Source organism: Carassius auratus, chromosome 34 (genome assembly GCF_003368295.1).
Source record: "Carassius auratus strain Wakin chromosome 34, ASM336829v1, whole genome shotgun sequence".
Lineage (NCBI taxonomy): Eukaryota > Metazoa > Chordata > Actinopteri > Cypriniformes > Cyprinidae > Carassius > Carassius auratus.
In genome coordinates, this window is record NC_039276.1 from 25,593,772 (window position 1) to 25,616,989 (window position 23,218).

At 40.4% G+C, this 23,218-nt stretch overlaps 1 protein-coding gene across 1 annotated transcript in view; it reads left to right on the forward strand.

Annotated features, from left to right (window-relative positions):
* Positions 1-21,198, forward strand: part of LOC113053629 (cystathionine beta-synthase-like) — a 44,388-nt gene extending 23,190 nt beyond the window's left edge. The window contains exons 7-15 of the mRNA XM_026218795.1: positions 4,273-4,364; positions 5,080-5,205; positions 5,788-5,872; positions 5,959-6,064; positions 10,281-10,358; positions 10,629-10,763; positions 18,542-18,650; positions 18,911-18,995; positions 20,553-21,198. Of these exons, the coding sequence (XP_026074580.1) occupies positions 4,273-4,364; positions 5,080-5,205; positions 5,788-5,872; positions 5,959-6,064; positions 10,281-10,358; positions 10,629-10,763; positions 18,542-18,650; positions 18,911-18,995; positions 20,553-20,689 (953 nt within the window). The 3' untranslated portion in view covers positions 20,690-21,198. The remainder of the gene's footprint in view (positions 1-4,272; positions 4,365-5,079; positions 5,206-5,787; positions 5,873-5,958; positions 6,065-10,280; positions 10,359-10,628; positions 10,764-18,541; positions 18,651-18,910; positions 18,996-20,552) is intronic.
* The last annotated feature ends 2,020 nt before the right edge of the window (positions 21,199-23,218 follow it).

Below are 23,218 nucleotides of genomic sequence, written 5' to 3' on the forward strand. Positions count from 1 at the left end.
CTCTTCCTTGATCCGAATGGATCCTGCAAGTCAGTCCATAATGTATGAAATATTTCTAAATTAAGACCTTTGCCACAACATAGGCCTTCCGGCTTTTAATTGGGAAAGCCTGAGCATACCTCGTGAAATGGTCTGTTGCAATTAACATGTTACTTATGCCTTTGGAGTCAGGTTCCATGGAAAGAAAGTCCATGCACACTAAATCCATAGGCCCATGGCTTACAATCTGGTGCAACAGAGCAACTCTTTGTATAAGGTTTCTTATGAGTTACACACTCCCCACAGTTCTTAATGTATTCTTCCACCTGCATCTACATCTTAGGCCAAAAAATCTACTTTGGAACAGGTCAAGAGTTCTTTCCTGTCCAAGGTGTCCCAGGTCATCATGCATGGCCTTCATAACCATCTGCCCAAAACTCTCTTGGCAGGAGGAGTTGACTGATCACCTCTCCGGATGGTTTCTTGCTGTGCCGGTACAGTAATTTATCTTTCATTGCCAGCTTTCCCGCTACCTTTTTCAATCTGGAAAACTCGGGACTCATGGTCCTCTCCTCTTGCCAGCACCCATGCTTGATGGCTTTGATGGCCGGTCCAATGGCTTCATCCTCTTCCTGAGCCTTCCTGAGACTCGGTTTGGGCATAAGGTCCAGGGACTTTAACTCCATGTGTGAAGGAAATGCATACAGGTCAGGAACACAGTGGGGAGATGCTCCAAGTTGAGCAACACAAACTGGCGTACCGCGTGCATTCTCTGAGATGCAGGTTCTCTGGAAGATTGTTTTCACACCATACTGAGGTAGTCACCCAGCCATTGTCGTCCTCCTCTGGCATGTTCTTTAACAACAGGTCAGCATCAATGTTTTGGTGTCCTGGGCCATACTGCACATCAAACATTATGTGATGAAATGCATCTGTGCAAGATTGGTCCCATTTTTTCCCGAATGGCTCCGATTCATTCAAGTAAACTTTGTTCACATCTTGGGCATACTTCTTTCTCTTCTGAGTTGGAGCATATCTCTTTGTGAGTTCAGTCAATGGTCTAACAATTTCACAATATTTCTGAATGAATCTGCTATAATAAGCACAAAACCCTAGGAATGATTGTAACGTCTTCAGGTTTGTTGGCATGGACCATGCAGCGACGGCCTCAATCTTGTTTGCATCTGGGGCAACTCCATCTGCAGACACGATTTGGCCCAGATACTTGACCCTTGGCAGACAGATCTGGCACTTGACTACTGAGAGTTTCAGCCCAACTTCATCGAGATGATCTAGGACCTTGAGCAGTCTCTCTTCATGTTCCTTGAAAGTTTTTCAAAACACTATCACATCGTACAGGTACACCAGCACTTGTAAGAGGTTCATGTCTCCGACAGCCTTTTCCATTAACCTTTGAAAGATTGCTAGTGCCCCAGTAATGCCTTGAGGCATTCATTCAAATTTTGAAAAACCCTAGTGGGCAAATTAATGCTGTCTTCTCTTTGTCCTCTTTGGATATAGCTATCTGGTAGTACCTGGAGCGCAAATCCAGTACAAAGAACCACTGACTCCTTGTTAATGCATTCAGCTCATCTTCAATGCATGGTGTTGTGTACTGGTCAGGTATGGTGCGTCTATTCAACAGTCGGTAATCCATGCACATCCTAATAGCCCCAGTCTTCTTTCTGACTACAACTATAGGGAATGCATAGGGGCTTCGCGACTATGTTATGATCCCTGCCTACAGCAGTTCTTGTAAATGCTTTCTCACATCTTCGATATCTGCAGGTGCTAGCCGGCGTGATCGTTGACGGAAAAGCCAGGAATCAGAGAGACAAATTCTCTCTGGTATGGAAGTTTCTTGGTTTCTTGGCTGAATGTGGATATCAGACAAGTGCTTCAGATACCAGTGTTCAAAAATGATCTCCTCCTGAGAGCCACTATCGAACAAACCAGTGCAATGTTGTCCATTAACCTTCAGCGGCACCAGGATAGCTGGCCCAACTAACCTATCAGGAATAGCCACACCCTCAGGCATGTCAGCTGTACTTTGTCAACAGAACAGTTAACTGCATAAGTGGTGGCATCACTTGACGGCTGGTTGTTCTTGGATAGCTTCAGAGCTTGAATAAGTCTCTTGATAACTTAAGCCTGGTTTTCTGGGCTTTGGCACTTCCTTGCAAAATGCCCATTCTCACCTCATCGATAACAGAAGTGTTCCTCTGATACTTTGAATGATTGTTGTGGGGAACTGGCTACTGGTTTTGAGGTATTCACAGCTGAAATGGCTGCTTGAGGTTCAGTTACTTTATTTGTTACTTTCTGTTGCAAGCGCTTCATTTGTTTTTTTTTCAAAGCTACCACCTCACCGTCAGAACCTCAGTCATTGCCCACTACATTTAGAGGAATTTTCTTACTGCTTGGTCGAGTTTTGCTCTATCTGCACATCCAAGAGGAAGTCCATCTCTCTGCACCACCCTATTCAACGACTGTTCTAGACGTCTGAGGACGTCAGACAGCTTCTCTCCTGGTTGTTGTTGCAGTAAACAAATTGCAAAATACAACTCTTCTCCTGACTCTGCTGTACCAAAAAATGTGCAAATAAGCAGTCTTCAGGGCCCACATCAGGATCACTAGCTCGTGCTACTTTTACTATGTCAAGCGCCGGGCTCTGACTCACAAACACCCGAGAACGAGTCAGTCTTTTGTTCATTATTTGGCTCGGCTCGGTGTTCATCTTCAGTTCTCTCTTCACAGCAGTTCAGTCAGTGTACTGTTTGAATAAATGAATTACTCCGGGATATTGGTTTGTTTGAACTCAAAATGGAGTGTCAGCCACATTAAAAAACTTAACAGCTTAACCCTTGTGCATTGTTCAAATTCACTACCCTTTCGTTATGTTCGGGATGAAAACATCCACTCAATTAAACTGCTGTAAAAATGTATCAGATTCATATATATATATATATATATATATATATATATATTATTTATTTATTTATTTTTTTTTTGCATAAATTTGTTAATCAACTTCAGTCCTGATCAAAACTACCAAATGTTTTTTTACTCTTTAATTGCCAAGTTCATAAATGATGTCACTGATTTGGGGGGGGGGACACAAAAAATGACTTATTTTCAATATAAAATTAATTGTGGCTGGATTTTTACTTTTTATAACAGTCTTGGGCATGTCAAAGATTAGTAGCAACATTGGCTTTGATGCATTTTTAGTTTTTGTGCAGCATTAAGATTTTAATTTTTTTCTCCCTCATTTACTGTTCGTGGCTGTTTTTGCCCCATTGACTTCAATTATAATGACATTCTTTTTATTGCAAAGCCATGACACTATATAATCATGCATTCTTGATTGTTTGTGGTTTTCCCTTTTGGGAAGAGGTGAAATTTGTAATTTTTTTTTTAGTTGATCACTAGGTGGGACCATTAACCCTTTAGATAGACCTTTGCAAAAAAAAAGCTTAGTTTCTGGCTTGTATATGGAGTTATACGAGTTAAACTCACTCGCATTAGTCTCACTCATATATCTCTCACTTTCTTCTTACCCTTGACCTCTCCTGTCATTGGCTCATACACAAATCTTTCAGTAATAAAATAAATTCACAAAACATTTGTGTAACTCTTTCTTACTATTTTCACAGGCATCTTTTAAACATTTTCACATATATTATTACACAACAAGTATTTACCATTTTAAATGCTGTATAACGTAAATTAATACATTACACCATAGCCATTTTTCTCATTGAGCAAAATCAAAATTTCTTTGCTGGTCAATGAACTGTAACTTTTTTTTTTTTTTTTACCTTAAACTCTATTTATTAAACTATGAAATTATTTATTCAAACAGGTACATCTTATACTAAAGAGCATATTTCAACCGGGTTACACCAGTTCCAGTGACTTATTTCTTATTGGTTTTCTGATAACTTCTCTTTGTTGGTGGAGTTATGGGGTTGCACGACGGCAGTGGAAAAGTGGCTATCGTGACTTTGTCAAAATAAACATTGAAAAGAAACCCTTTTGTCAGTTACTTAGATCCAAGCTCATCATTCGCTTTTGCATAATAATCATAATAATATGATTGCAATGCTAAAAAAAACAAAAAAAAAAAAAAAAAAAAAAACATAATGTCCAACATAAAACTGATATCATATTTTTGAGGTTTTCTTTTAAGGCAGACCGGTTGAACGGGCATTTTAAATATTGACAAAAAAGGTTAAGAATCACTGCATGTGATTAATATTGATGCTGTGTTTTTGTGCTTGCCCTCTGTAGGTAAAATAGACATGCTGGTGGCAGGAGCTGGCACTGGTGGCACCATCACTGGCGTCGCTCGTAAGCTGAAGGAGAAATGCCCTAATATCAAGGTGACATTTAGATCAGTTCATGAATTCTGATAATAGCAGTCAATTAATTATCTTATTTTATTCCTTTTCATTTATTTGTTTGTTTGTTAAGTGAGTAACTGAAAATAAGTGAAGTGATGTGGCGAATTTGTGCCCTGCGTTCAATGCATCCAAGTGCACACACACACACAACCTAACCCTACCCATAATTTGTTCCTAAAGTCAGTGGGAAATTATAGCTGAATAACAAGAGTGTAGAAGCACCTAACCCTGATTTTAAGCCTAAAAAAGATATTTCCTCAAAAGTTATATCTGAATTCTGATTGGAATGTTGTTCCAGGATCAACAAGGTTCTTGATCTAGGAACATGTTGTACTTAGTGAAATCACGCTCACCAGGGGTTTGGTGCCTTGCTCAAGGGTCTCACCTCAGTCATGGTATTGAGGGTGGAAGAGAGTGCTGGTTATTCACTTCCTCCACCGGCAATCCCTGCCATACCTGAGACTCGAACCCACAACTTTCAGGTTACAAGTCAGACTCTCTCACCATTAGGCCTCGACTGACCCACACAGAGTGAGCCAGCCAGGAGTTGAACCTAGAAACTTCTGATCCGTATTCCATAGTCAGACAGTATTATTCAGTCTTAAAAGTATTCTATCTTTGTAAGTGATTTAAAGTTATTTACAAACTAATTTTTGCACAGCTTGTGTCAAGTGTTTATGTCATTGTTCATCAGATAGTTGGAGTGGATCCTGAGGGCTCTGTCCTTGCTGAGCCAAAGGACCTGAATCAGGCTGATAAGACTCAATATGAGGTTGAGGGCATCGGATATGACTTCATCCCTACTGTTATGGACAGATCTGTAAGTGTGTATTTGCACAGAAGTCTTTGATGCAACTGAAATTACCATTTGATGTTTACTAATGACAGTTGACCTTTCACCAAAATCCATCTTAAATTTTATACCCTGAAATTGATGTCTTTGCAATGGTTGCCATCTGGTCTATTATCACGTTTAAAACAGGCCAATATGCATAGTTTTAAAGCATAGTTTTATATGGTAAGAACAGTGATATTTGTGTACCATTAATATTTTGAAATAGATTTTAGTTCTAAATATTTTTATTTTATTAGTTTCATGGTTAATTTAGTATTTAAACCTAATACAGATTGTTTGAGCTTTTGTTGGGGGATTAGTTGTGAATATTTCTTTTGTTTTCTGTTTATTCGTGTCATTGTGTTATCATTTGTAATTGCTAAACTGACTTTAATGAGTGTTTGCTGGTTTTCATTTGCTGCCTGCACCATATTTAATCATAATACTGAGTAACCAATTTATCTTAAGGAACATGGGCAATAATAGATAGCTTAAGATGTCACACTTCATTTTAACAAATGCAATGCAATATGCTTTAAAGTTTTTAGCACATTTACTGTGTCTCAGGTGGTGGATAGTTGGTTCAAGTCCGGTGATAAAGAGTCTTTTTCCATGTCTCGTATGCTCATCAGAGAGGAGGGTCTTCTGTGCGGTATGTGAACTGTAGTACATTTCTCACATTTCATATGTGCGAAATCATGTGTGTATCTAAACCCAGTTGTGTGTCATTTTTTGTAGGTGGTAGTTCAGGCACAGCCATGGCTGCAGCAGTGCATGTAGCCAAAGAGCTGAAGGAAGGCCAGCGCTGTGTGGTGATTCTCCCCGACTCCGTCCGCAACTACATGTAGGTTTCTGTGTTCCCAGCTTTTTAGTGTGCTTAGCTGTGGTATGGATTCAAGATTCAAGATATTTATCCATCACATACATGAATCAAGATTATGTAGAGAACAGTCCTTCCAGTGATTAATGCATTTTTTCAAATACTCTGCACTATCACCGCATAAATTGCAGGAAGCAAAATATGCGGAGGTGGCATGATTTCATAATAATAATAATTTTCTTTGCAAAAAAGTCACATATATCTTAGCAGAAAGTTGAAAAATTTTGCGTTTACTTCACACAAGTAAATCGCCTTTATTTCCCAATGGGAACCTTATGAAGTGACGTAATTGCGCGACGTGAACATCATCTGCGAACCCCAAGGTGAAACCAGGGCTGCGTTCAGCCCTGACAAAACGTTGCAAAATGTTTTTTAAACAGAAACTGTGATGCGTTGAACAAACTGTTCTGATGACGCAAGAGTTTCAACTATGGCAGCTGAGAAGGCCATTCTTTGTGAAGAATTTTCGGAGCCATCTATTTAGCCTCACATACTGACTTTATTTGTAGTTCATATGGTTTTAATACCCTGTATTTTCTTTCTCATTTTTAGGAAAAGCACTTAATTTCCATTGTTTATTTCTATACCAAATGTCATACACTTGCAATGAAGCTAAAAATATAAACAACTGCATCATTATGTTGATATCCTATATTTTTTAAATAAAACTTCAAACATGTCTTCTAATATCCTCAGTTGTTGCGTATACCGAGCCACAACGAACACATTTGTACATTATTTTCCTTGAAGCCATTGTGCGAGTTCACTTTAATACCGCGTGCTTTATATACATGTTGCTGCTGATTGGACTGCAGTTCTGACACACCTACCAAACAAGAGAAAACGCATCTCAAACCCCGTTGCACACCGGTGCACGCCGTTTCCAGGAAACGTGACGTTCAACCCGGAAACCGTAGCAAAACGTTGTGCACTGTTTTGAACTTGAACATGCCCCAGGGTGAAGGACGCAAATCATTCTCATCTGCCAACAAAAATAAGCGCCAAAGACCGCGCGAAGCAGTTACCCGGTGTGTTACATGACAGTGGGGGCAAATTATTTTGAGAGAGGGATGAGGATGAGGATGGCGAATGATAGGCCAGTGTTAGAGGCTACCAAGTTAGTTTTCATTTTCACAGTGGACTGTTGTAGTTTCATTCAGAAGTTGATGCACCTCTACAGTTGTAAGATTGTACTTTTTTGTTACAGAACAGTATCAAAACCTTACAGTTGTAAGTATATTAGTAATATGTAAGATAATTTACGTTGCAGTAAGATATTACACTTTGCAATTCCTGTAAAACAGCATTTGTATATTTGTGTGTATATTTTATTTGTATTCATTTTTACAGAAGTTGTTGAATATTCCTTTTGTAAAGCTAGAGAACTTGTTTGACTCAATGTTTTGTAAGTTTGAGCCATGTGTTAATTAAGGTCTGGAATAAAACAGAATGAGAACTTAAATATTATGTGATTTAGTATGCTTGCTTATCATAGGAAGTCATAAGAAATGACTCATTACAGTAAGGCCTCGTCCACACGGAGACGGAGCTTACCCCAATTTTCCTCGTCTCAAGAAATATCCGCGTCCACACGAAACCGCAAAATGATGTAGTATACATGCCAGACCAGTATGTGGTGCTGTAATTCTGCCACAGAGATACACTAAAAACAGAGAAGAAGACTTGGACTATGCACATAAACCTTGCGCGTGTTACACAAACGAACATGGAACAATACATTTATTAATCAGTGTTAATGTTAGAGAGGGGAGAGCAGACCCGGAGATACGCTCAGCTAAGCGCACAACTCTTTGCAGGGCTTTACTGTCTTGACCGGAGCCGTTCCCATATCACACTGAGATACACTGAGTCAAAAGACTTTATATGCCCCCTAAATAGAAAGTTTTCAGGATTGCTGGTGAGATTGCGTTGGATTTCCCCCTTTCTGGTAAATGTATCCCTGACTCTGCTTAATTATTTTTATCCGCCCCTCAGAGTGATCACTGCTACTTGCAATAGTGGCAAGACGGATCACAAAACTTATCACGGATCCGTGGTTTGATTAAAGTCAATTTTATTTAAAAAAGCACTACTTTGGCTGGGTCATCCTCTCTGTATTCACCACTCTGCAGATTTGCTCAACGTCCCACCCACAGCACTTTCTGATTGGTTACACCTCACAAGTAATAGCCTATCAACACTTGCGAGACGGTTGAAGCCGGTCCGCTGGGCAGTGGAGTTGCCAACTTGGCCACTTTGTCGCTAGATTTAGCGACTTTTTTCCAAATCTAGCAACTTTTTGGTTTTGGACAATCATTTTTTAGTCTCTGAGACTCTCTGGTGCTGCCCAGGGGTGCAGGGTTTCATATTTTTTTGAAGCACCCCTGTGCGCCGCCATTGGCTAGCAGACCCCCATCTGCTGTTAGCATTCCATTGACTCCCATTCATTTTGGCATTACTTTGACAGTCAATAACTTTACATCTGAGGCATAAAGACTCCATTTGTCCATTAGTTATTTTCTAAAGAAACACGAAAATGTATAAAAGGCTCCATTACCTTGTATCTTACGTTATGGTTCCATAGAAGCAGTTTCTGTAAAAAATAAGCTAATGATTGCGTCATAACCAGTGACTCTCTTTCGCACAGTAGAGAAATTACCATATGGACAGGAGGAGAAGCTCGCAGGCAATCTTTTACTGTCTATGAGGCAATCGGGGGAATGTGTAGGCATAAAGTCAAGGGAGATAATTAATCAGAACACTTACCAAAATTTGCTCCTGTTCACGCTCGCCTTCTCTGCAAGATGCGGTGGGTGATTCAGATTTCTCTTGGCACAGCGCTAAGAAGACTTACAGGTTGCTCACGTGACATCTACGTCATCAAGCTCAGTTTGAGTCTGCTCAGTACGCTCGACCCCCAGGAAGTAAGTGCTTCTAATTGACTTTATTTTTCTCTGTTGAATCCAATGGGGTCGCTGTGTCCATTTCTTTTACTGTCTATGGTGCTGCCGCACGAGCACAAGGTCTTTCCCAGCGCAAGCCTCTCTCTCTGTATCTGCTGTGTTCAGCGAGAGGAGCAGCACTTTCTGTAAAAAAAAAAGATATTCTGTTGCTTCTTACTCTATTTTACAAGCAAGTATAGCCGACATCAGTCACAACACAACCACTGACTTTATCGTATGTGTATTTGATTTCATTAGTGCAGATTTATGTTTGAGAGCTGGTTATGTAGTCTTAATGGACCGCGTTTCTTTTATTATATCATTCATATCTTGTCTGACAACAGAAACATTAAAATATAGTTTGATTGAGAATTAAATTAAATGGCTAAATTAAATTGCAGTATGTCAGCATAGGGAGGCAATACAATACAATGCACTTATCTCATAAATATGCTAATTAGTGCATGACGTCATCTAGTTCATGTTCTCAATATTTATTTTTATGAATTAAAATGTTTCAAATCCCCCCCCCCTTTTTTTCATATATCGCACCCTGATGATATTGATATAAATTTCTTGATTAAAAAAACAAACAAAAAAACACAGAGAAATCTCATTACACAAATGCCACCATAATGCATCAGTATTAAGAAGAAGAAAAAAAACACACAGTTTAGGATTAGGCATTTAGGCATGGACATTTATCATATGATCCTCAACAGTGGTAAAATAATTATTCATACTGCAGTGCATTATGGGAGATTTTCATGTATTGCAGCATTTTGTTGATTGTCACCATTGTATAGATTTATGTGCTGGTTCTTGATACTGTGTTTGCTAAAAGTCACTGGTTCACATTTCTATATGTGGTATGACTATTCAAAATCTAAGCATGTGAAAAAATTTTTTTAACCATTTTAACCAATAAAATATAAACATCTGATCCTCTGTAATTCTCAATAACAGCAGGTGTACATCCCTAATGCACAATCATTTAAGTAGTCACTTAATTGTCTCATTAACTTTAACTCTTTGAGGAATTGGGATTTAATTTGAGACTTGTTTGTGACTTGGAAGGAATGACTTGGTTCCTCCTCTGGTGAAATCAGCTGCTAAGTTCATGAGTGGAATAAAAATATGGAAGGACTTTTACTCTTTGGCCCCTTGACTTCCCACCTCTGATTAAGCTTTATAATGATGTACCCTTAAAACAAATTATTTGTTCTCCTCATCCTCAGGTCTAAATTTCTTAGCGACAAGTGGATGTGTGAAAAGGGCTTCCTGAGTGAGGAGGATCTTGTTGTCAGCAAGCCATGGTGAGTGATAATACGTACCCTCATAAGCATGTTTTCTTTGAAAGCACCCTTGTTATTTAAACACTTATATTTACGCACTGATATCCTGTGCAAATGTAGACACACTCTGATTTTGTTGCTACACTAGTCTGCTTTACAGCTACAGTTTAGCTTTTAAATGTGGAGACATGTTCAGTCTCTTGAATGAGTCTGTCCGTGTGTCTTCTTACGTGAGTTTTTATTTCCCTCCCCCTCCACCTGTCCCGTCTCTCTGTGCTCTTGTCTCTGTAGGTGGTGGAATCTGACTCTACAGGAGCTCCGGCTCTCTGCCCCACTGACTGTGCTGCCTTTAGTGTCCATCAAGAAGACTATTCAGATCCTGAAAGAGAAGGCTTTTGACCAAGCCCCTGTGGTGGACGAGGCCGGGTAGGTCATTCATCCAGAAACCGGTTTATTTAGAACTTGACCATTTTGTCAAGCCTTTTAACCCTCTCAGGCTCAAATTAAGTTTTAGTAATTTAGTAACTTTAGTAACCTTTAGTAAAGTTTTTAGTACTCCAGATACATAAAATATGTATCTGGAGTAATAAGGTTTTTAGTTACTTTACTGTTGCAAATCTGCAACGCCTGCCTTGAGAGGGTTAACATTTTAGTCTCATGACCTCAAGAAGATCATGTATCAGTGCTAGACCCCTGCACGGGCCTCAAATCTAGGCCCGAGCCCGGCCCTGGCCCAAGACGCTCAGTAGCCTAAAACATATTTAATCAATTAAGCCTCTCAAATTAATGCTCATACTTTACTTGGCTACAATAAAATCTATATATAAAACACTTCAACACAGACAGTTAGTTTAATAAATGTTTATTTATTAAACCACAGTGAGTAAAAAAAAAAAAAATGTAAATACTGAGGCAGGCTCGCAACAGCGCTCGCAAACGAAATGAGAAATAGCCTACAATCTAAACAAATTCAATTGATTAAAAACAAAATGCACCACAGAACATGTCCATTCTTTTTTCCATTAGTTTCCAACAGTTAAACGAAAATAAAGTCCAGTCAAATGAAAAGTTAGAACAGTCTCTTACAGAGCATCGTGGAGAAAAATAATAGCCTCCAGAGTGGAAGGTTTTAACCCAGTCCTAGTCTCTTCTATCACTCTTCCCACTGCGCTGAAGACACACTCGCTTCTGTTGCTAACGGGACACTAAACACAGAGGGAGCCAGTCTTGACAGTTGTGGTAGCAGGGTCTCGTGCTGTTTACATTTACATTGCTTTAGAGGCCTATAATAGCTACTGCTACAATAAGTGGATATAAGTGAAGTATAATCGTGGGTCGCGCTGGCGGAAAAGCGTGTGTGCGCGTGTGTGTGCGCGCGTGTGTGAGACTGTCATGTCACAGGGCTGAAATGCAGAGCTTTTATCAGTGCTAATCACTTAAATCAAGGCAGTGTCACAATTACTGCATATTTAGTGTTATATAAGAATAGGTTCAGTTGAAACATTATGGCGTACATTACATTAGGATATGCAAATAAGGATGTCAGACATCAAGGAGGAGAAATCCAAAATCGTCTCAAGGTTACGCATGTAACCATGGTTCCATGGTTCCTCAAGGAAATGATACATTGCATCAAAATGCTTAGGGGTAACGCGTTTAGCATGAGCGACGAATATAGTGTGTAATCTGTCCATTGGAAGAGCATGACATCACGAGCAAGGTGACGTAAGCGACCAGAAAGCTATAAAAGCATGTGCTACGCAGCTGGCATCAGCTTCTAGTACCAGCAAGTACCAACAGGGGTGCCGGGAGTATGGCATCGAGACGCAGCATCTCATTCCCTCGAGGAACCATGGTTACATGCGTAACCTTGAGATGTTCAACTTCAGAAACTTGAGCTGCATTGAAACACTATGGGGAACCAGGTGCCCACGCTGCCAGGCTACCAAATGCCTGCCTAGTTTGTATGCGAAGAGCACAGCTTAGGATGAGAGAACAGAAGCGCTTGGAGTAACTGGCATGTCTAGGCCATAAAACCTTGAAAATGTGGAGGGCGTGGACCACCCCACAGCATTGCAGATTTCCAGTATGGATGTACCTGCTAAGAAGGTCTTGGAGGCTACCATACCCCGTGTGGAGTGAGCCTTGACTCCCATCAGCGAAGGGAGACCAGAGGACTCATAGGTAATGTTGATAGCCTCAACTATCCAACGACTAAGGCTTTGTTACAGGAAAAATCCCACTTTGGGGAACCATAGCACACTAGCAGTTGGTCCGTCTTTCTCCACAGGGCAGATCTGTGGACGTATGTGTCCAGCGCTCAAGCTGGATACGTACAATTAGCTTCTTCTGGTTGGATTCCGCTCAAGGGTATAGAATTGCTTTGGCAATGCCGGGAGCAAAGTGAAATGAGTAGGGGCCACTGAGAGGACCTGAAGATATCCAACTCTTCTCAGAGAGGTAATAGCCAACAGGAAGGCAGTCTTTCACAAACAAGTCCCGGGGGGGACACAGGACCTTACTGGAGGCCTCAGCCTCCACGCACCGTGGAGGAAACGTGTCAATAGGGGTGTCTTCCTACTGATTATCCACAGAGAGGAAAATGGTAACCACGTAAACCTTTAAGGTGGAGTGGGTCAACCCTGCAGAAAACCTGGCTTGTATAAACTCCCGAACTGTTCCGACTGGGCAGTTAGTTGGGTCATGCTGGCTCTCTCTGCACCATGAGGTGAAGAGTTTCCACCTCAGGGCGCACAGTTTCCTCGTTAAGGGATGGTTTCAATTACCTCGGTCGAGAGACCAAATGCTCTGATCTGTGACTCCTCAGGGGCCACACCCATAGTTTCCATGGCTCTGGCTGAGGGTGAACTATTGTGCCCTGTGCCTGAGAGAGTAGACTGTCCTGATCAGAATCTCCCATGGAGAGCCATCAAGGAGATTAAATCTGAGAGCCATACTCGGCCCAGCCAGAACGAGGCTACTAATAGAAGATGGACCCCATCCCGGCATACTCTTGCCAGAACTCCCGGGAGCAGAGCAATTGGGGAAAAACTTACAGACGAAGCCTCGGCCAAGTCTTTACCATAGCGTCCAAACCAAGAGGAACTGGATGAACTAGAGAGAACCAGAGGGGACATTACAATGTCTCTAGAGTACCAAAGAGGTCCAAAACCTCTCCATATCTGCTTCACCAACTCGGGGTGAAGCCTCTATTCCCCGGGCCTCGGCCCCTGTCTCGACAGTATGTCTCCTCCCACATTCAATCTCCCAGGAATATACACTGCTCTGAGTGAGAGGAGTTTGCCCAGGGACCACGGAAGGATCTGGCGTGCCAGCTTGTACAAGGGGCATGAACACAGATCTCCCTGGTGGTTGATATAAGAGACCACCAATGTGTTGTCGGTGCACACCAACCCATGGTGACCTCAGGTCTGGGAGTAAAAGTTTTAATGCTCAGTGCACAGCTAGCATCTCTAGACAACTGTATGCCATGTCAGATGGTGACCACTCCACAGACCACAGGCAGAGTGGCCACTCATGACCGCACCCCAGCCGGTGAGGGACGCGTCTGTCACAAGCATTACATGGCAACAAGGAGCTCCCAGCACCAAACTTCCATGTGTCTAAGGCACGTTGCCTCGCAACCTTGATATTCCGAAGTCGGTTCCCCCTCTGGGAAAATCCCTTGGTCTTGAGCCACCACTGTAGGGGTCTCATGTACAGCATGCCAAAGGTATTATGTTGGACGCAGCTGCCATCAGCCCCAGCAGTCTCTGAAATTGTTTGACAGTGAGTGACTGGCCTTCTCTGACTCTCTTGACTGACATGAGGATCGACTCGATATGAGCAGGAGACAGACATGCTTGCATCATGGTCAAATCCCACACTACACCTAGATAAGTGGTCCTCTGTAATGGATAAAGTACACTTTTCTGGCATTCGGTCTCAAAACACGCTCCCCCATGTGGACAAGAATGACATCAGCTGCATCCGAAATCGCATACTTCCCTACTATGTAGTATGGAAAAAGCAGTATGCTATAAATTAGTATGTTTGAATCTTTTACATTCATAAAAGAGTAGACGAGAATTGCAATAATGTTCGTGAGATTAAATTGTACGTATACTATATTTGACTTCTAATATGCATACTCCCCTACTATATAGTAGGGAAAAAGAGTATGTGAAGAAAGAAATATGTTCGAAACCTCAGTATTCATAAAACAGTAGGTGACTGAGAAATCCCCGCATGTGCTACTGCTTCAGCCAAGATTCTGAAGGGTTCATCGATGGATACTTTTCAATCCCAGGATGCCACGCAAAAGGGATACGTCATCATCGAATGTGAGGAAGAGCAGTGAGGAGGGTCCTTATAAAGGTGAATATTATAAAACAAAACACGGTTCCCATGTGTTAAAATCGTATTTGTTGAGTTACTGTTGATTTGTTAAGGTGTAAAGACGCTAGCCAGTAACATTACAGTATATTTGTTTAAAAAAAAAAAAAACATTAATTTATTATGTAAAGTGAACAGCGGATCTCCAGTAAGCACATACAAGAACAAACTCTAGATCGTAAGTTATGACAATAACTATGGATCTATGAGACCGAATGATGACGTCACCACGGTCTTAGCTTGAATGATGCCATTCCTCCGCCTATCCTCGAGACCTAATATCAACAATGTCAGGTGACTGACCTTAAGGGTTGGCTATATAACATCCAAGTGAACTAACCACTTCCTCTTGCCTGAAACGCCCCAGTTCGTCCCTAGTGACAAGGGATGGTGATGGTCATCGTTTGGTCTCATAGATCCATAGTTATAGTCATAACTTACAATCTATTTCGATCTCACTCAGACCGTCACCACGGTCTTGCCTTGGATGACTTATACCACCAGGGTCACGAGGGACAAGTGTATTTTCCCTCCCCTGTTTATTTAGTGGCAGATAAAACAGCAGACCCAAAAGGATTTGGATTTGCCACATTAATCCTATAAAATCTCGTAAACACGCATGAGCTGCTCCAAGAGGCTGCGTCACAGATGTCTGAGAGTGCTACCCTCTTCAGTGCCGCCCAGGAAGGGAAGTGGCCATGCTCCTGGTAGAGTTAGCAACCAGATCACCAGGGATAGGAAGACTTTGGTTGACATAAGCTTGTGAAATGGTATCCACTATCCAATGAGATAACCATTGCTTAGACACAGGTTTACCTGCACACTTCTTATAAAAACATACAAATAGTTGTGTGTGTGACTGTCGTAATTGATGAGTTTGCTCAATATATGTGTGCAATGCTCTAACAGGACATAGAGAACAATGATCCAGCTCTTCACATGAACAAAGGGGATCTGGACGGAAAGCATCAAGCTCAATTACCTAATTTATTGTGCTAGGCCTTGGGTAGGAATGATGGGTTTGGCCTGAGAAAAAAAAACCAGTTTTTTCTGCCTTCCATCTCAAGCAGTCTTCCCTGACTGATAAAGCATGCAATTCACCAACTCTCCTGGCTGAACATATCGCCAGTAGGAGCACTGTTTTCCATGTCAAGAACTTGAGATATGCTTGCTCCAAAGGTTCAAAAGGTGTTTTGGCCAGTGAGTGTAAGACAATATGAAAGTCCCAAGCAGGTGATCTCATAATTCTCCCGGGTCACAAGCGTTTTTCACCCTTGAGAAATTGAGACACCAAAGGGTGTTTTGCCAATATTTGCACCATCCACTGACACTGATGGCTTCAATGTAGACTTTTATGGTATTGACTGATTTCCCAGAATCAATCAATGTTTGAAGTAAACAAAGACCCAAACTGGTGTCACACTTGGCCAGATCTAGTTGTTGGTCTTGACACCATGTTGAGAATATTCACCACTTGCTAAAATAGTTACTCCACGTAGACGGTGCCTTAGATCTATTTATTGTCCTTAATACAGCTTCATCTAAGTCTTCAAAGAGGGACTGAGCAAGGGCCATACCCATAGTTGAAGTGTCTCTGGACTTGAGTGCCAGATTTGGCCCTCCGCTTGAGAGAGGAGATCTGCTCTCCTTGGTAACTGACAAGGGTAAACATGGACCAAACGTACAAGGGTCAGAAACCAATGTCTTTTTGGCCAACTTGGGCCCACAAGTAAAACCTTGTGATGGCCCAAAGCTACCCTTTTGAGCACAAGGTGGATCAAGGGTAGTGGAGGAAAAGCGTACAACAATTCTTCCAGCCATTCTTGAGATCCCCAAAGGGCCTCCCTGGCTGTTCAGGGAATACCACAGATCGCAATGAGTTGTCTCTGTGGTCGCAAACAAATCGACCTATGCCATACCAAAATGCCTCCATATTAATCTCTTCGGGATGGAGACGCCACTCTCCTGGGAGAGGTCCAGTTCGGAACAGCAGGTCTGCTGCTCTGTTTCCTACTCCCAGTATGTATACTGCTCAGAGTGATGAGAGCTTTGGAAATGACCAAGAAAGTGGTTCCTTTGTCACTTGGAGACACCGCGCTGATCTGGTGCCGCATTGGTGATTGATGTGGTACACTGCAGACATGTTGTCTGCTCTCACCAAAACATGTTTGTTCTGCAACAATGGGAGAAAAACCCTCAGGGAGAGATGGACTGCCCTGAGTTCCAGCACGTTGATGTGCTCTGTGGTCCAGGGGAATTTCCAGTGTCCCCTGATGGACCTGCCTTTCCAAATTGCTCCCCACCCTGTTAGAGAGGCATCTGTTGTTATCACAGACCGTCTCGCTGGCGTGTTGCCTAGAGGAACCCCTTGTGATGGTAAAAACGTCCAAGGGTGTAACATTTGGACACACCTTCGAGTAACCTTTATCCTTACATGTCTGTGTAATTTGGGATGCAAGTGAAAGTTGTTCAACCAACATTGTAGTGGACGGGCTTTGAAAAGGCAGAGTGGGACCACAGCTGCTGCTGCTGTAATCATGCCCAACAATCGCTGAAACTGAATTAACTTCACTCTCTTGTTCAGATGAAATGATTGAGTTAGACTGACCAACTGTACCACTCTCTGGGGTGAGAAAGTTCCAGTCATCAGTTGGGAATCTAGCAAAATTCCCACAAACACGGTCTGTTGTCTGGGACTTAGATTGCTATTTTCCCAGTTCACTTTGAACCCTGAGAGACTGGACATGTTGGAGCACCATTTCTGTGTCCTTCATGACCTGACTGTGAGAAGGAGCACAAATTAGCCAGTTGTCCAGGTATGACAGAATTTTCAAACCTGCACACTGCAGAGGACGAAGGGCTGCTGAAACTACCCTGGTGGAGACCCTTGGAGACAGAGACAGGCCAGATGGAAGGACCCTGAACTGATAAACCCAATCTTGAAAGGCAAAGTGAAGAAACGGGCAGTGATCCTGACAGATTGGTATGTGGAAATAGGCATACTTCAAGTCTATTGAAGTGAACCATTCTCCCAATTCTATGGATTCCAGAATTTGTGCTGTAGTCAGCATTGTGAAAGGCAATACCTTTATGAATTCATTCAGCTTTCGTAAGTCTAGAATGGGTCGAAGTCCCCCATCTTTCTTTGGTACCCGGAAGTACCTTGAATAGAACCCAGTGAGCTGTTTGCTGGTGTTTATCTGAACAATCACTTTTTTTGAAGTAAGACTGTGATCTCTTTGGCCAAAATTTGTGCCTGGACTGTGTCTCTGACTATGGTCATATGAACCCCTGAAAAAGTAGGAGCGCGCTGCGGAACTGTATCCTGTATCCTGTCTTGAACTTCTTGGTTTTTAATTATTCTTTTAAACTTTTCATTGAAATTTTCATAGAATTTTTTTGCCCCATCTAATTTTTATTATTAATATTTTTAGTAATTATAATTCAGATATTTAAAAAAATTTCATCATTTAGGTCAGTGTCAATATCTATATATATTTGTATGTTGTTTTTTATTTATTTTATTAGTTATTTTAAATAATTACACTGGCTCTCAATCCTCATCATTGGAGCACCCAACACTTCACATCTCCCTGATTTTTATCACCAGCTCATTAGTAGAGGTTTCAAGACAGTCTGATAAGAGAGATGTCCATATAATGTACAGTGCTGGGATCTTGCGGGACAGAGATTGAGACCTAAAAGATCTTTAAAAAAAACACTGTTATGTCATTAACCTAAAAATCCCTAAATGCGATGGTAAGTGGAGTAAAGTGTGGCTCAGTCTGTTGTCTGGTTTCTCCATGCAGGCAGATTCTGGGCATGGTGACGTTGGGGAACATGCTCTCGTCCATTCTGGCTGGGAGAGTCAGACCATCCGATCCCATAAACCAAGTTCTCTACAAACAGTTTAAACAGGTGGGCTTACAAACAGAGACACAAATCCGTTTCTATCAAAGTGTAGGTGCAACAGAAGCACAGAGTAGTATTCACACAACATGTTCAAATAATCCTTACAAGTGCCTGTTGCTGAGGTCTATAGCAGTATCTTTGCAAAGACTTCTGCTGTTTTGCAAATAATAGCTGAATAATAACATATTAAGTGTACATGTCAGGGAAAATATGAGTAAATGAGGTAATGTGATCGCTCAATGGTCATCTTGTTTCTATGCTTGCAGGTGTGCCTCACTGATAACCTGGGCAAACTCTCACGTATCCTTGAGACGGACCACTTTGCCCTTGTTGTGCATGAACAGATTCAGTGTAAGTCATTTGACTCTCTGTTATAACATTTCACTATACAATCTGCTATTCTTCATTTTCATAATTTTAATCATATCCACTATGATTCCAAAGTTAGTAAGAAATTGCATTTTATTTATTTACATCGATACTTTCATTTAGCATGTATGCTTCAAATTGATCTAGTGAAAACTGTTAGATGTCACAAAGGATGTCCCTTTTTAAATAAATGCTGTTCTTTTGAACTTTATATTCACTTGGTAAAAGCTTTCAAATTAGACAGATGCCTAATTAAGTAATGTTACAATTTTAGTAATACATTGGGTCGACACTTGACGTTCCAATTCAAAAGGTGGATCCAAAACTGTTGGTGTAAGGAATATAACGCATTCTCACATAAGCATCTACTTCTCCTGACTCAATTAACAGGTATTGTACAAAATGTACAAATGTCTTTCCAAAGAAAACGCAGCAATATTCAGGAACAAGCAGAGGTGTAGTGGTAAAAAAAGAGCTGGGTAAACTATAAGTTCTGGGTGACCACATCGTGGTCACGGTAAGCTGGGCCACTGCCTACCGGTGTATGTGTATCCTGATGACATCGCTATAGGCTATCATTTGATATTACTACCAAGAATACTTGCCAACCTTGAGACCTCGGAATTCGGGAGATATTCGGGGGGGGTGGGTTGTGTCATAAACAATCACACACACAAACAAACGTAAAGAAGAATATAATTCATTTATCTGTACATGGTTTATACATACATATTATGTAGCCTACAATAACAACAACCCAACCCCATTTATGCACATCCAACCCAACCCAACCCAGTCCATAGGCATAATTTTCAGGCATATTTTTTTCTTTTTATTCGCCATGTCTCTTCTTTCTTCATCTTCCCCTTCTTCTTCTTATTTTTCTGTTCTGAATTTGCCGCGCTTCGAGGTGTAACCTTTATTATTAGGGATTTTAAGCAAAAGCTGCGAATGGAACGGCTACAGCGACCAGAAGTTTGCTGTCACACAAGCATTACATTAGAATACAGGGCTACTTGCATAAAATAAATTTGCACTTTTTGGCACATCTGTAAAGCCAATTATTTAGGCCCCAACAGTGTTATTGTAGCATCGTTTTTTGTTGTGCATTTTTCTCATTTTTATTAACAGTTAAAAGAGATTTTAACACAGTTCTGCAGCTCTTCAAAAGGTCATTAAAAAGTTCTAAAATCATAGAAAGTTTTAAATTCACATTTGTGGCATTAGATGTTGCATGCACTGCAAGTTAATATCTTCCAGTGATTTTGATTTCCAGTAGAATTATTTAAACATCCTTAAATCAAGATAAATTTACTTGATATGCAACATGAAGAAATTAAGTCTTGAAACTGAACAAAACTAAGTGAGGTTGATTAAAATAGTAAAAAAAAATCTATCAATGCGATATGAAAATAACATTTCTGTTTGAATGAAGCCGTTTTTTAAATGCTTCTTCTTTTTTTTTTCTTTTTTTTGAGACCATTGGCTGATGTTTACGTATTTTTTAAATATGTCTGAATTGCAGTTCCTGTCTTACAGACATGAGCGAAGGAATCCCCAAGATGAGGCAGATGGTGTTTGGGGTGGTGACAGCCACTGACCTGCTGAACTATGTGACCTCTCGTGAGAGAAGGGAATGCTCGCTGTCTGAGTACTCGCTCTCAGAAGAGAAGTGAACAACCAAGAGTGTGAGGACACAATGCTGGAGTGTCTTTTCTTCTCTCGCACAGTTTTTCAGTTTATTTCCCTGCAAGTAGTATGCTCATTTTCTAAAGAAGAATAAGAGTCATCTTACAGATTTGAACTCCATTTACTGCATCACATTGTTCTACATTTTAGCTGCTTTGTTAGCCAGTCGACATAATGAAATAATATAGCCATTTGCAGATTTCTTTACTTTTGGAGATTTGATTTAGTTAAGGTGTATATATTTGAATGAATGTTGTTTTTTATTTTATTCCTTCAAAAAGAAAAACTGATGAACATAGACCGAATAAGATTGTTTGTATACAGTTAATGTGAAGTGAATGAATGTGTTTGAGGTGTGTTGATTTGCTCTGTCATTTATGGTTTCGGTGCATGCTGCTGGAGTCTGGCTCAGAATGTCTTTACTGTTTGACATTTGATTTGATTTTTCTTTTATATTATTGCTGTGATTAGTAGTAGTTACAAATAAAGTTATTTCTGGAAGGAATAGTGGTTGTGTGAATGATCACTATCACTACAATAGCTCCAATAGTTGCATAACAACATTTTGTTCAGTTTCATGAGAATTATAGGATGTACACAAAAAATTATACTGGAACGGGGGATTGGGGACCTATGGGAAATAGCTTTACTGAAGTAAAAAAAAATAGCCCTAGTTCTTACATTTTTAATAGTTTAACTAAAAATATGCCTACATTTACGAGGCATAGATTATAAATAAACACAAAATAATAAGAATAGGCCTACAGCAAAGTGCAGCAGTACAATAACTAAAAAAGAAAAAAAGTTACTTTTACATCTAATTTGATAGTTTTTTTTTACTGACTTATGTGTCTTCTACACAAATTATTTGAGTTGAGTTTATGTGGAAAGTTGTGGAATTATTAGTTTAGGATGCATGTTGTCAACAGTTAGTGGTCAAACTATTTATTATTTTTCTAGTAAAACTAAGGCAGTAATTGAACATTTTGTCACATGAACATATTTTAAAAAGATCAACATATTTCATAGGCAGGTCTTTTAACAACGCATACACTTAAATGACGTAAATATACTACGAAAGTCTCTGTTAACTATTTATACCTAAAAAACAAAAACGAAAAAACGATTTAAACCTGATCAACAGCGCCGCCTGCTGATGTTATGAAGATAACCCCTAATATCTAGACGTAATAATGTGGTCTCAGACTGTTGGACTGTATGCGAGCTCAGTTTATTTTTTAGTAATATACTTTGGTGTGGTATTAAAAAGTCTGAAAGTATAAATATGCTTTTATGCAGCATTGCATCTTTATAAAGGCCAAGAGCCTTGTCATTACACCCTAATCAGCTATCAGCATGAACAGTTTTAGAGAAAAGTACAGAGGTTTATTAATTGTAGTAGTAGCAGCGTTTTACACATTTTTTGCCCTCATTTAGTTCATAAATGAAAACTTAATCCTAATTTCTCATTCTGGATTTCCGACCGGTCAAATTGACCTGCAGAGCTTCTCACATGCTCACATTTTAGCCAGCAGAACAAGAAAGTGTGTGCAAGTTTAACACAAGACTTGTCAAAGTAATATGCTCTGCGTGAACATGAGTGTCAGACTCATGCAGGCCTGTGCAAGTTCATGCAGAGCACCCCAGGGGCGCCCTCAAGAAAGCCCCGTCACGTGATGTGAATTTAGCCCGTGGGGGAAAACATTGCCTTGGCGCCAATTGAAATACACGGGAAAATCATGCCGAAGAGTTGTTGTGTAGTTTTCTGTACCTCCAATAAACTAACAAATTATGAATTGAAGTTCTACATCCTTCCTAAAAACCGGAAAGGATGACAAAATGGCAACAAGCAATAAGTTGTGAGGATGATCAAGGGAAGTTGTGGAAATCCCACGACTTAGCATGTGTATGTGTGCAGGCGGCATATAATTACAGTAGGCTACGTTAACAGTGTGTTCATTAATAACGCTATCATACTGTGTAAGGTTGTTTCAGAAAGTGTCATGCATATATAATTAGCCTTATTATTCTACCTGAAACAAAACTATGCCTAGTGCCTAGACTATAGCTTAGTGTCGAACCCAAACTCGCATGAAAACGTGTCTGCTAAGAGGTGTAGTCTACGTGATACCACTAGAAAAGACCAAGGATTTCCGTATACCCGTATATGTAACAACTTAGTTTTGTGTCAGAACTTTTACACTTTCATTCATAAATTCACCTCGTCTGTGTTTGCAAAATGACACGGATAGAATCAAGAAATCCAGTCTAAAATGGAACTGGACAACATTACGGAATTTGGCTATTTGGCTATTATTAGGCTATTTTTTAATGAATACAGCACCAAGCACAATCAGAAATAAGATATGAGCATAATAACACACTCAGCTAAATATTGTTATCGATAAAATCCCAGAAATCACAGAGATATAATTTTCTTCAGTATTGCAAACCCTTACTTTTTTTCTTTATTTTTATGTGCCACCCCAATATTTACTGTGGCCTCATCTGCCCAC